Raw genomic sequence first — 13,685 nt, forward strand, 5'->3', positions numbered from 1 at the left:
CTCTTCAACATGCATCATTTCCTACATGGAGATCCAGTCTCATCACGAGGTGCACAGTGGGCTGTATCTCCTTGGGAAGCACGACTCTTTTCTAGCCTTATGGCTTCTTATACAAGAGGCATGCTGCCTCCATCGAAGAATGATTTTTTTAAAATCAGCATCCCAGCTTCAAGCAACTGATTAAGTCTAACATCAAGTATGTTTAACATCACTGTAAAATCCCACTGGTTATAAATAGTGTTTCTTACCGGAATACAAACCAGTGTATTAGAAACAAAAGACCTGCTGAGTGCAAGCCAGTGGAATTTAAAAGGCATTTTCCATCTCTGTCGCTCAATAGGGTGACACATGTTGATATTTTCAATATTAATAATAAGACTTGAAACCAAATTTGCTGATTGGTGGTTGAAATTTAAAACCTGTCATCAGCAAAGACTGATTACTGGCAGCATGCACTGATGGTGGAAAACAGCAGAAAAATGCACTGGCTTACTAAGTGATATTTTTTCAGGTACATATTTTATTTTCATAAAGGCACCTTGAAGTCTGAAATGTTCTCAGCCAGCAAACGAGGTTTTAAATCTTGTTTTCTTCCAAGATGAAGAATATCAAACAGCCTTCACTTAAAAATTAATTTTATTCAGAGTGGAAGTCACACCATGTAACCAGATTAGAAAAGGAAAAATGTGATAGTTTAATACCATAATATTCAAACGAACTACATCTTTTTTTCGAGATGTTACTGCAACATATTCCTTTTATTTATCAGCATCTCAGAGGAAGAATGTTACAATGTAAAGTTTTAAGTAGCTTTTACTTGACAGCAGAGTAGAGGACAGAATTTGCATACAAATACAAGCAGAAAAAACAATCCATACATAACATTTCCATCATGACATAAAAGCTATCATATCCATTACTGGGATCTTTTCTGCTAAAGCATTCTTAAAGGGGGGAGCTAGTTTTTCCCCTGCTTTAACATGATCTGTTAAAACAAAAATACATTGGGAAAACCAGAACATTGAGCTGTTCCCAAAACTAAATATTTAAAAAAAAAACATGGATTTGAGGTAGAAAGGTGGTCATGGCTTTGCTTTTCTGCAAAACTTCTTTCCTTCTCAAAATATCTATACCAAAATATATTTCTTTCTAGATGAAAAACCCACATATTAATCTGCTTTTCTGTTTCCTGCTTTTGGCAATCCCCCGCCCCCCTCAAAAAATAATACTTTACATGTAGATAGCACTTTTAATTATACTGGAGTATTTAACACATATAAGTAATTGAAACTCACAATACCTTCAGAAGTATCTGTTACTATTACCAGCTCAGCTTTAAAGGTGAGAAATAAGAAAATTGAGTGGTTAAAAAGGCATTTGCATCAAGAGAACTAAGCTTTACCCTAGCATTACATCTCTTACTCCAGTGTCACTATGGATTATTAGATGTCCTACTTGGCCTCATGGTGGAAAAAGAACAAAATCCTAGGTAGGGGCTGATCAGTTTTATATTGGGCGGAATTGTTTGTATAATCAGAGTGGAATTTCTCCAACAGTATTTGGATCCTTAAAAAATGTTTATTAAACATTTGTAAAGTATAGAGCAAATCAATGTTTTAATAATGATAGCAAATGCCCATGCAAATTTACAGGTCTGGAGCTTACCCTCTTTACTGGGTAATTTAAACATAAGGTTGGCTCAGCAAGTATTTAAACATAAGACTTGACAAGATTTGGCACAATTTGTTCATAATGTCCACACACACACACACAGAGAAAAATGAAATTGCATATGTTCAGGACTGTACAAAGTCAAAATGCAGCTTAGGTCACATTTTAAAATCAGAACAAACTCTGAGGAAGAAGACTAATCTATTGTCAGTTGGGAGAAAGAAGCCATTAAAATAATGTCAACAGTTATTTTATTTTATTTGAATGCGCTTGGATGGGGCAAAATAGTCTCAAAAGCTTATAAGATAGCCAGAAATGGTATTTGCCAATCTTAAACATGAAAGTTATAAGTCAGTATTATGTCCCTATTTTGATACTTTTAGGCTTGACATAAATAATGTTTGTGTGTCTGTCAGAAAAGACGTTACTTGAAACAATAAATGCAAAAACCTGAAAGGAATGTATAAATGTAACACTTTGCTCCAAACTCTGTTTGCAGTTCACTTTAGCTATATCAAAAAATAATGGATATAAACCCCACCCCTTTTCCTGATGCTGCGTATTGTATAAATCAAAGACATATGTATAACCATTTTGAAATACTCCACAGTTTGTTAATTTACAGTTGCATAGAGAGGGAAGGAAGAGGGAAAAAACACACACAATATTATAAAACCACAACATCTTCATCTTTGGGTAGTTCAAGTGTCTTCCTATTTGAAATAAGAACACAGAGAGCTAAACAGTATGTTACAAGGTCCCATGCAGCCATCTGATTACTGGAACTTGATACTGGTGTTTGTAGAAAATGGGATGGAGTTGATGCCAGGAAGAGTGTGGTCTTCAAAACAAAAACATCACATTGCCTGAAGGGCAGAAGAAGAAGGTAAACATAAGATATGTTCAGTCAAATTGGAGAAGAGTTTTCCTGTTTGTGCAAAAGGAGGCAAAAAAAAAAAAAAAGGGACAGGGACACATCTTACAAGAGCTTACATATATCATGAGCCTAATGAAAACAACATTTAACCATAAATTGGTTTCTCCAGTTGAATCTGAAATTTACATTAGCAGCACAAAGGGAGGGCGGGTTTAAGCCCCCATTCTTTCTAGGCCTGACAGATCTAAAGACTCAAATCCTCACTTCTTCTGTTACGTTTGTTTGTTTTATTCATAGGCCACCTCTCTCTAGATTAGGGATTTGTTTTTGTGTACAAGAATGAAAAATTATCATGAAGCCATGATAAGCTATGTTAAACTGTCCTGTGCACATCCCACATTGTAGAAGTGCAAACGAAGAATGTGACTACATTATGGGCTTTTGTACAACTCTCATGGCTGGATGTGGGTTGGGGGTAACTTGTAAAATGACTCTGTGCTCTGGCTTTTCCTGTTAGAAACACAGATTATAATTACATTGATGAACTCTTTATCCCCACTTGGCTTCATTGGCAGGGGTGCAAAATTCATTGGCAAGGGTGCAGCAAAGGATTCTAAACAATGCAAGCGAGGTCTTAAATGACATTCTTGCAGCAAACATGCACTGACTCCAAAAACTGAACTGCCAAGATATGAAAGACGTGTAGAATTGAAAAATGATGTGAATGTTGAAATCAAGATATAAATACGAGGATTCAGTGATTGTTGTCCCATATACTAAAAGATAATTTTTGATAAAATTTCACCACATTTCCTCCAATACTCTACACACCCGGCACTTTTAGAGACAAGACAAATTAGGAAATGCTTTGTGTATGTGTATTTTATTAAAAATTATTAATTATTAATTATGTGCCATTATGTCAATTCTCACTTAGGCAAGTTCTGCCAGGGCTTTTTAAGTATAAAATGTTTAAAAGTAGTTTGCAGTCCCTTCTTCTGGTGACCTTCTGGGACCCATGCAGCATGCCCAAGGTATATAAGTGGCAGGGCATGTAACTCGTCAGCCACATATACTCTGAGCGATCTCAGCTGGTCCCACTCCTAGAAGGCACAATGTGTATTTGTATTCCCACCTCCTGGCTCTGCAGCCAGGCACTCCATATCACTGAACTATAGACATTGTTTTTATATATTCATCCAAAGTAGGTGTCAGTGTCTTTCTTGGCAACTAAGGGGAAAAAATCACGTTTTCACATTATAATGGTGACACAGAATTAAATCTCCTTTACATGTAATATACACAGTAGCAAGAGATGCTTCTGCATGGCTATGAGCTGCATTTGAAAGATGCAAGCAGAGAAACAGGTTTGATCACACTGGATCATTCTTATGCACTCAGTATCTTCAGTCCTAGTAGTATGATGGCAGCCATGTTACTGCTGTCATGCTTTACGGATTTTTAAATGGATAACATTTTAAATGCATGCACACACTCTTATAAACAAAGTCCTGTAAATGTAGTCATGGTGGAGCACTAAGTTTCTACGTGTAATGTGGATATGCCAGGTTTGGCCCTTTTCGAGGGTAAATATTTATTTATTTGAAATATTTTTACCCTGCCTTTCTCCTTGAAAGAACCCAAGGCAAGCAAGAGAAATTGCTAATGAATCATGGGTTCCCACCACCATGAAGGTCTCTTGTCACCCACTTAGAGTGAGTCATCATGGTGGATGCTCTGGACAGCTTTGCCAGTCACTCGGGTGGCTCCCAAGGGCAAACACATCATGTCTTACTCTCAGGGCACAATATCTTGCCCTGTGGGGAAAATGCATCAGGAGGCATCAGGTGGGCTCCCTGATTTTCTGTGCTCTATTATTTTGTCCAGAAGATCTCTCAGATGTTAGGCATGGCACAGCAATGAGATGCCAGCAGGAACAAAAGGCAAGGCAATGAAGCATGTCTTCCCACCTCAGGCATTGGGGTATCTTGTACCATAACTAGGACATGCAACTAAAAAGAAAAGAAAACATACCTGTGGCCTGCCAGCAAGATTTGCTTTAAATAAAAAGAAATGGAAATATTAGTCACAATGCAGTGCAACGGCTCAAGGATTAAGATAATCTGCTCCAAACAGAAAGCATTTCTGTCTGAAATGTACAACTGTAAAATTGCTGACAAGCGGTTTTACAGAAGACGTGTTGGGAATCCCACCCACCCCATAGTAACAACCGTATTATCATAAAATATTCTTATATTAAATCCACTCCCATGTATATTTCCAGTTACATCAAATTAATGGTGCTCTGTGATAACTAAATTCAGATAATTCTAGATTACACTTTTTATCTAATTTGCTTATTTTGTTGCTACAATTGTAATTTGTAAACTCTTACAATGACACAGGAAAACAAAACTCTTGAATTATAAAGTAAAATGAACTGTGCAAAGCTAACTCTAAACTCAAAAGCCCCACCAAGCAAAGGACACAATTAGGTTAACACAAAAGCAAAGGAACTCAACTGTTGATTTTCCTGTATCCCAACATTCTACCTATTCATTTGAATATTTATAGATGTATATCCTGCTTCATGTTTTTGAGATAGCTAAAAAATCTTGATCACAAACAAAAGACAATCAACACAGAATAAAAATGCTGAGAACAAAACACGAGATAAAAACAGTAGTAACAGAATTAAAACAAGTGGCATATCTTACAAGGATAATGCAACAGTAATATGGCAATCTTATTTTATTATGGCTATGCAGGATTAGGCTCTAGAAACAATAGCTGTCCACTGGCTTCCATTTGCAGAAGTAAACTCCATGGCAGGGGAGATTTGTGGTGGCAAACCCCTTTAGTGTGCCTGATCAGATGGAAAGCTACCATGGCAACAGGCAAAAACTCCAAATAGGGCTATTGACAGCTGGTTCTGGACTCAAAGGATACAAACTCATTCAATTTTCTGGATTATTATTATTTTTGGACGCTTGTTTGTTTACATGAAGCAGTCTGTTTTTAAAAGTTTCTGTTACTGAAGTACATCATACCATCACCACTCAGCTTCATCAGGAAGCAACTAGACCATCTTATTGGTGATTCCAACAGCAGGGAGTATTTGCTGGTCACTTCCCGTTTGTAAAAAAAAAAGGGCTTTATAGGTTTAAAATAAAGTGAGGGAGGGATCATGTTTACATGTCAAAATGTGCTCCCAGAAGCCTCCAGGAGATGCAAAAAAGAATTAGAGCAAACAATTTTATTTGTGATCTAGGGGGTTTAGGGGGGCAGGTGTGCAATAGAGGCCCAGGAGGGCTGTGTTCATATGGTCTATAGCTACACCTATCCTACAGCAATCATAATGAGCAATACAAAACTCTCATTTAGTGAATCTGGGACATGTGCGCTATGAGTTGTTATTGCTACATAACAACTATACTAAAAGAACAGCTAGCATACATGGTCATTCAGAAAGCTAGAATGAAAGCCAAAGATCTTTCTTTCTGACAACTGTTATTTTTGACAAATGGCTGTTTCAGATTTTAAGAATGCATTGTCTTCATAAATCATAGCTTGAAAAGTTAGCATAATTAAAATCTGTAGCTACCTCATTATCCTCAGGAAATCAGAACAGATTACATGCACCAACCTCCTTCATTTAGTTTACTACAAAACAAAACAAAGTCTTTCCCATCAATTAGTGCATTTGGGGACAACACAGCATTGGCATGATGTACCAATGTGCCACACAATGGCTGGCACTCTTCCAATGCCTTGACTTGCTTTGTAAACTGAGAATTTTATTCTTCAAATTATTTTTTGGTTTGGACAATGTGCAGAGCTAACGGAAGAAATGTGTCTGCACTTCCATAACATCTTATATCAGGTCACACTTCACATGGCCCTGTGCTGTCTACTCTAGGGAACATGGACAAATGGTGGCCCTTCAAACTGGGTGGCCTTTCACTGTCCATCACCGCTAAACAAGCACATCCAATGGTGTGGAATGCTGGTTGTTGCAGCTGAATAACACCTAGAAGTGTCAGCTATGTCTAGCCCTTTGAGTATTATTATTTTTAGGAAGGCTGAGAGTTAAAAAACAACCCTGTATCTGAGAACATGGAGAACTACTATCAAAGGTCTTATAGAGGCTGGGATTCTTGCACCTTCAAAAAGCACTGAGGCAAAGCACATATTCTACTATTTTGCTATGAATCCCACGCACAGGAGAGAAACAGTAATGTGTGGACCACCAGTGTAGTTAAGGAGATACTGAGGTTTAAAATGTATTGGGAATACACTCCCTAAATCATCCAGCTACCACAGCTGCTGGCCTTGACTCTCTATCTTTAAAATGGGCAAATAGTTCCTACCTATTTACTTAGAGGCCACAGCCCCTAAAATTTGCCTCACCTCCATAAATTACCTGCTATGCATATATGTTATATGATTCTTACTGTGGTACAATTGCAATCTGTAACTGTGTTGTGATGTATAGTGGCCTACTTACATGTAAACAGATGATAAATAATCCCTTATACAATGGATACTGTTGGAAAATGTTACCTTGCCTTAACAAAATATTTAAAGACAGCCCTGGAAAATACGATTAGCTTTCAAAAGTATTAATTCCTACATGGCACTTTATATACACACAGGAGAGGAAAATAAATGCCTTTCTGGCTACAAGGAAAAAAGCAAACACATGCCCTCTGCCAAACATAATGGAGCTTTACTGCAGTCCCATGAACCAGTTAATGTCATTACAACACAAAACATTTCCAACTCATTATATTTTGTACGGTAAGATTTGACTATACAGAGTCTTCCCTGAGGGACTTAGCTTCCATTACGTTTTATGTTTTGAAAGCCATAGTTATCACTCCCAGGAACTGCAAGTCATTAATTTGAGAAAGAGAAATTATATATTAAAAATAGCTGTATGTTGTTCACTGCAATGCATATCACTGTGATGTCCTTAATTTACCCTGGAAAAGTTTCTTATTGCACATGGCACAAAGCGTGCTGCTAATCAATTAGGAATCCCATCACAAGGTGAAATCCCAAAGTGTGGGATGTGATACCTTCTTTTCCTACAAACCACCTGTCAGTGCCGCTCCTCAGTATGAACTTCTTCAAAAGTCCATACTGACCCTCCCTTATTCAGCAAAAATAGGGGTCTCGGCCACCTAGCTGTCTTCCTTTCTGAGGTCTGCATTTCCTCCCCATTTTGTCTAGCCAGTCACTGATCCTAGACCTAGTGAGCAGCTACTGTCATTCAAATCTTCATGGCTCAGCTACCATTCTCATCACTCATCTTCTGTGCTACTGGTCATCCCTCAGTGAAAGGCACAAGCAAAGGAAGGCTGAGACATCAGCTGAGGGGAACTGCTCTGTTTTCCGGACTGAGAAAAAAATCAATCAGCTTTGCTCAGAAACGACAACTACTACGCAAAAATAGAGATACATAGGGTCTGCCCACCCAAATTCTGAGACCACAAAGACTAATTTATCTGGCATTGCCCAGCCTTTCTGTTTAGTATATACTATATTTTAAGTGCAGCCATATTCTTTCCAGGATTTCTTCTGCATACATCTGTGACACAAAATCAGAATACAATAAAACCTAATATTCTTTAAGCATCCTACAGACAACATTCCATAGTTCTTTCCATAGCTATGACTACAAGTACTCCCAGGATCTCTGATTATTTCAGCCTGACAGCAGGAAAAAAAGTAATTTATCTAAAAAAAACCTGCTTTATCAATAAAACAAAACAAAATTGAAAAACCAATACATAAGAATAGGAAGGCTCTTGATGATTCTGAAAGAACAGTACACTAATGACTGATGAGAAGGTCAGGCCCTGGAACTTGATCATCAGCCAATGAAGGAAACCACCAGAATGACAAAACGCTCTTGAGACTGCCTCTCTCCCATCTTCCCTAGAGCTACACAAGATATCTGCGCTCTGAGTGAAGGCAGAAACCAAAGCCATGTCCTGCTAGCTCCTGAAAGGATCTTCAGTCAACTTGAGAGAATTCCACTTGGTTTTCATTCTAATTTGGTAGCATTCCCCCCCCAACTCACAAACAGTATTTAAAAGCTGAAAACTTCCCTCAGTTCCTTTTCAAAAAGATGGTTCAGAAAGGTATTAAACAAATAATTGATGTAACAGGAACCAAATACATTTAACAACACAGAATCCACTATCCCACTATTTTAATCAAGACAATAGACCAAATCTTTGCTCTAACTTACAAAGGATGAAATTGCCATTGGTTCTCATTATTTTGAACAATATCATGGCTGCAAAACGTTCAGCAATTTTGACAGCCAATTATCGGCACTGGAGTATAAATGGACAAACAGGGTAAAAGACAGCACTAATGGTTTGACTGCTGTCAAGACAGGAACTGCTCTGACCAAGAATTCTTTGTTTCTGTTGCAGAAACTCCTTATGTATTTGAGGAAAAAAAGCAACTGTACACTGATCACAGGTAAGTCTTGCCCAGTTAGTCACAAAAATGGACACTGAAAAGAACTTTGACCTTCACCGTACAAGATGAAACAGCTACACATCTTTAATTTGGAATCACCAGGACTTATGTGCAATGGCAACAAGTGACAGTCCTCGATTGTGATGTTCAAGTTCTGAGTTAGAAGTGAGGGTCTGGACAATTATCTGCAGTGTGAGACTCAAGGGATCAGTTCATTCTAGCTGGACTTTAATCTGCTTTCTAGTTATGTGGGAAGTGTATCTTCTCTCACATGGTTCTTCAGAGAAGAGGAAACTGTGCATTAGAGATAAAGGGAATATTTAATAGAGTTTACTGAAGCCTGTACAACAGAATATAATTTGATCTTATCTCACTTTTTGCATGGATTATGCACTTAAGAGCCTCAGTTTTTATCAATGGTCAATGCATTTACTTTCATGAGTATTTAAAAGAAAGCAATACAAAGTTACTACTGAACCACAAACAATTGAGAACTTAACTTCCAAGCCAAACTGGGTATCAACATAACTAAAATAAAAAAATGACCATAGCATGTGAGCTAAAGAGGGAAAGAGAGAGACATAGAGAGATCTGTCTTCCTATTGTAATGAAAGAGCTATCCTCTATTTAGTATGTTAAGAAATGTAGCAAAGATATCCAGAAGACATAGATGTGTTTGTGAACAGAGTACGAGTGAACAATTCATAGGAAGCATAAGCTGTCATTTCAAATAGTGTATGAAGCAATCTTCAGTCAATTTCTATGCAGACTGGGGCTGATATAGCCCTCTGCTCTGACAGCTTATATCATTCCAGGTCTAAGTTGATGCTAAAGACTTTAGAGTGTCAGGTCAACTCTCCTGGTGCTTGTCCGTATGTCAGAAAAAATCATTACAAGCTCACAGTTTAATTTACAAATCCTATCAATCTTAAAAATTAGCATTCATGAAGCTTCACTAAACAGTCAGCAGAGTTTCAAAGCAGGTAAAATACCATTTAGAATATTTAAATAAAAACTACAGCCAAAAAATGGGAGCAGAAAGCATAACTGTAGTAGTAGTAGTAGTAGTAGTAGTAGTAGTAGTAGTAGTAGTAGTATCAGCAGCAGCACCAAACTACTTTTATTTTACCCTCTATTTACAGACTGAAGGCTGGATCCCAGTATCATGACTAAAGAGGTCACCTACCACTGTATGTCACAGAGATAACACCACTACTACATACCAAAAGTTCTCTCCAAATTAAATCATTTGTGCATGATCCCTTTTAGTTCAGGTAAAGGGAAATCAAGGAAGTGGACATGATTAACTTACAAGGGGACTATTACATACTGGGTACCTTCAGCATCTCCCTTTGGTGTCTGATAAAAAAAGAACAGAGTGCTGACCTTTCTGCTTAAACATGGTCTGGTTCTACAACAGCCTGAGCTTAATTAATAACCCACGTAATCCACAATTTTTAAGTGCCCGGGACTCACACTCTACTAGGAAAGCATCCCCTTTATGTCAAGCGCAAAGGAAACAATTCCAGGAAAAGTAGGATGTCAGCCCTTCAAAGACTTTCTACTAGGATGGGCAAACTCTGGGGCTCATACAAGCCCCTCCAGATGAAATAGAAGTGATCTGAAAATGGTTTCATACCATACTTACAGTTTAAACAACAAAAAGTTAAAACCAATGTGGAGAGGCACATTGTTTTAGAGGAGATGCCTTGTGCAGGCGCCACTCCAAACTGGGCTGAACAGCCGAACTGTGATTCATGTCCATCTCTATTCTCTACTAATTGTTCCATCCCTTTGAATAGGGATAGTATCACAGCTGGGAGCTCTTATTTTCTGACACAGGAATTTGCCTGTCACCTCTGGCAGACCCAAGTCTATGTCCAGTTGGGCCAGTGGAAGCAGAAGGATACTATAAATGCAATGACATCATGTAACCCAACGTTTTTGCCACAACAGACTTACTTGTTAAGACTTTGAAATGTTATGAGACTCTTCTTTTGTTTTTGCACCAACAAACTAACAACCATCTATTGGTTATTTAGTCTTACACTACTTCTCTGTTAGAAAGGTTATGAAAGTAAGGATTCATTGAGATACTTGAAATCTAAAGAGTGATAAATGATATGATGTAGTTACTGCTGAATGATAGTTATTTTTTGCTTGTAGGTTACTTTAGATTCTGTGATGTCCATTCAAGGAGGAACTTCACAGAGCATCACATTGTACCTTAATAAGCAATTGCACTGGAGTTCAGTTTCACTTTTCTGGGCTTTATCAACTCATCACTTACTGCGGCAAGCTGGAAATGTGCTGTTGATTTGCTCCATGACATCTGTTAGATCTGTGCTAGTGTCATGAGGTGGGACTAACAAGTCATCTACACCTAATGAAAACAAAATGTGCAATCAGTTGAGCCACAATGAAGCAGCATTTCAGAATCTAGAAGTTGTTTCCTCATCCTCTTTATGTTTTCAATCTTTTAAAAAAATGAAATAGAAACCTACTGTTTGAAATCTCTCATTCGACATACAAGAATTGCTCACTAATAATGGATAGGAAAGAGAGAAATACAGATTAAATTATCAATTTAAAGCTGATCTCATTTCTCCATCATAAGCAAATAGAGTGCCAGAAATGGAGCCAATAAAGAATTTCCCAGAAGCAACTAGATGCATAAATTCGCCATCAAGTTATTATCCTGTCAAGCAGAAAGAAAATGCTTGATGGCTATCTATTTAGAATCACTATATTTATTAGAAAACTCCAGTGCTCACCTGATGGGCACTATTACTAAATGGAGGTGATAAGAAGATTCCTCTCCACCAAAGGAGGAACATAAATCAGAATGACCTCCTGACGAATATTTGCTACCACCTGCCAAACAGGTGTGAGAAAAAGACTGAGCATGTATACTGCTCTTAAGGAATATTTCCGACATCGAGAAACAGGGAAAGAGTGTCAGCTTTCACTTGATGGGGACAGGAGCCTGAATGGCTAAAGGGAACAGCCTACTCATTTTGCTTTTTAGCCTTGCACCCTCCTGACATGATTTGGGGACTGAAAAGCAGAAAAACCAAGCTGATATCCTTCAGAAAATGGGAGTATTCGTATAAGAATATCCCCGCAAAGGTGGAAATAACGAGGGTCTGGCCCCATGGGGCTGGACTGTCCACTCACAATTACACCGCTGCCGCCGGCTCTGCAGAGCCTTCCTATTGCGCCATTGTCCGCAATGGATTAGCCACTCTGCGACCTGGCACAGAGGCTTGTCATCCCGTCTCCTGCCAGGACTGGGAGATCGACTGCGATTGTGGACAATGGCGCAATAGGAAGGTTCTGTAGAGCTGGCAGCAGTGGCAAAATCATGCGTGGACAGTCATATGGACCTTTGTTATTTCCAACTCTGCGGGGATATTTGTATTCGTATACGAATACCCCCATCTCTAGTCAAGAACCTATTATAATTGAACCTATTATCAACCTATTATTCCCTCCCGCCAATTCTTGATTGTATTTTCTTGCTTTTGTTGTTTATTCTCCCATCTTGATCATATTATTATTGTAGTTTTTAATTGTTTTTATTGTTTTTATTTGTTTGATGTTGTGAGCCGCCCTGAGTAGACTTCTGTCTAAAAGGGCAGGATATATATCCAAAAATAAATAAATAAATAAATAAATAAATAAATAAATAAATAAATATATATATATATATATATATATATATATATATATATATATATATATATATATATATATATATATATATATATATATATATATATATATATGGATGGGCTGGAGTGTTTTAGGGAAACCTCTGCCTCACATCTGAGCAAGGAACAAGTAGCTCACCTCTCCCGAAACCCAAGCTGGAGATTAAAAGCAATATAGGCTCATACATGCTCTTTTAATGCAAATATTGGATTGGATCCAGGATTAGGCATTGGCAACTAGGTTGTAGGAGGCGGGCTGTGCTGACTCATGAAGACATTATGTAAAGGTTCAGGGGACCCTGCTGAATGAGGGTGGGGCTACAGTGTGCATGCATCGGGGAAGAGGGAACCCTGAAAATTAGCCATGGGCACCTTCTATTTGCCAAGGAATTGGCAGGCAAAAGGTTCTGGATAAATTTCTGCGCAAAGAATTACAAAATCTATAAATCTCAACATGCATTCTGTAATGTTTTCCACAACAACAAAGCCAGACTCATTCCATTTTCACATTAAATCAATATTATAATGGTTTTATTTAGTACCAAGCTATTTGGTCTTAATGTTATCAGAGTGACTTTCCAGTTGATTTAAATTCACCAATGATATATCAATTGTTGCTTTTTACACCATTTCATCTAGTTGTTTTAGCTGATTTATAAAACATATCTTACTTCATAACACAGCCCTAAAGGATCTATAGAGACAGGAGTCAGGATAAAAAGTAATAAATCAATCAACAGATTGATTACACCAGTTCATCTACAATTCTATGACTCTTTCTGGAAAAAAAAGGTCTGGTGCCTTCATCAAAAGGCTAATTACGTTTATTTAGAAGCTTCCCTAAAAACAAAATTCAACACCTAGCTTAGGTAAAGGTAAATGTTGCCCTTGACATTTTTAGTCTAGTCGTGTCTGGCTCTAGGGGG

General features: G+C 37.8%; 1 protein-coding gene across 9 annotated transcripts in view; it reads right to left on the reverse strand.

Moving 5' to 3' along the window:
- Positions 1-618: 618 nt before the first annotated feature.
- UTRN (utrophin) overlaps positions 619-13,685 on the reverse strand; it is a 431,410-nt gene continuing 418,343 nt past the window's right edge. For 6 of the 9 annotated variants that reach the window (XM_072995759.2, XM_072995748.2, XM_072995754.2 and 3 more), the window contains 3 exons: positions 11,337-11,429; positions 4,583-4,605; positions 2,363-2,605 (listed from right to left, as the gene is read on the reverse strand). In XM_072995759.2, coding sequence (XP_072851860.2) covers positions 2,579-2,605; positions 4,583-4,605; positions 11,337-11,429 — 143 coding nt within the window. In that variant the 3' untranslated portion in view covers positions 2,363-2,578. Of the gene's footprint in view, positions 2,606-4,582; positions 4,606-11,336; positions 11,430-13,685 lie in introns of all 9 variants that reach the window. The other 3 variants (XM_078383278.1, XM_072995753.2, XM_078383279.1) reach the window with 1 other exon arrangement.

This window comes from Pogona vitticeps, chromosome 1, assembly GCF_051106095.1.
Source record: "Pogona vitticeps strain Pit_001003342236 chromosome 1, PviZW2.1, whole genome shotgun sequence".
Taxonomy (NCBI): domain Eukaryota; kingdom Metazoa; phylum Chordata; class Lepidosauria; order Squamata; family Agamidae; genus Pogona; species Pogona vitticeps.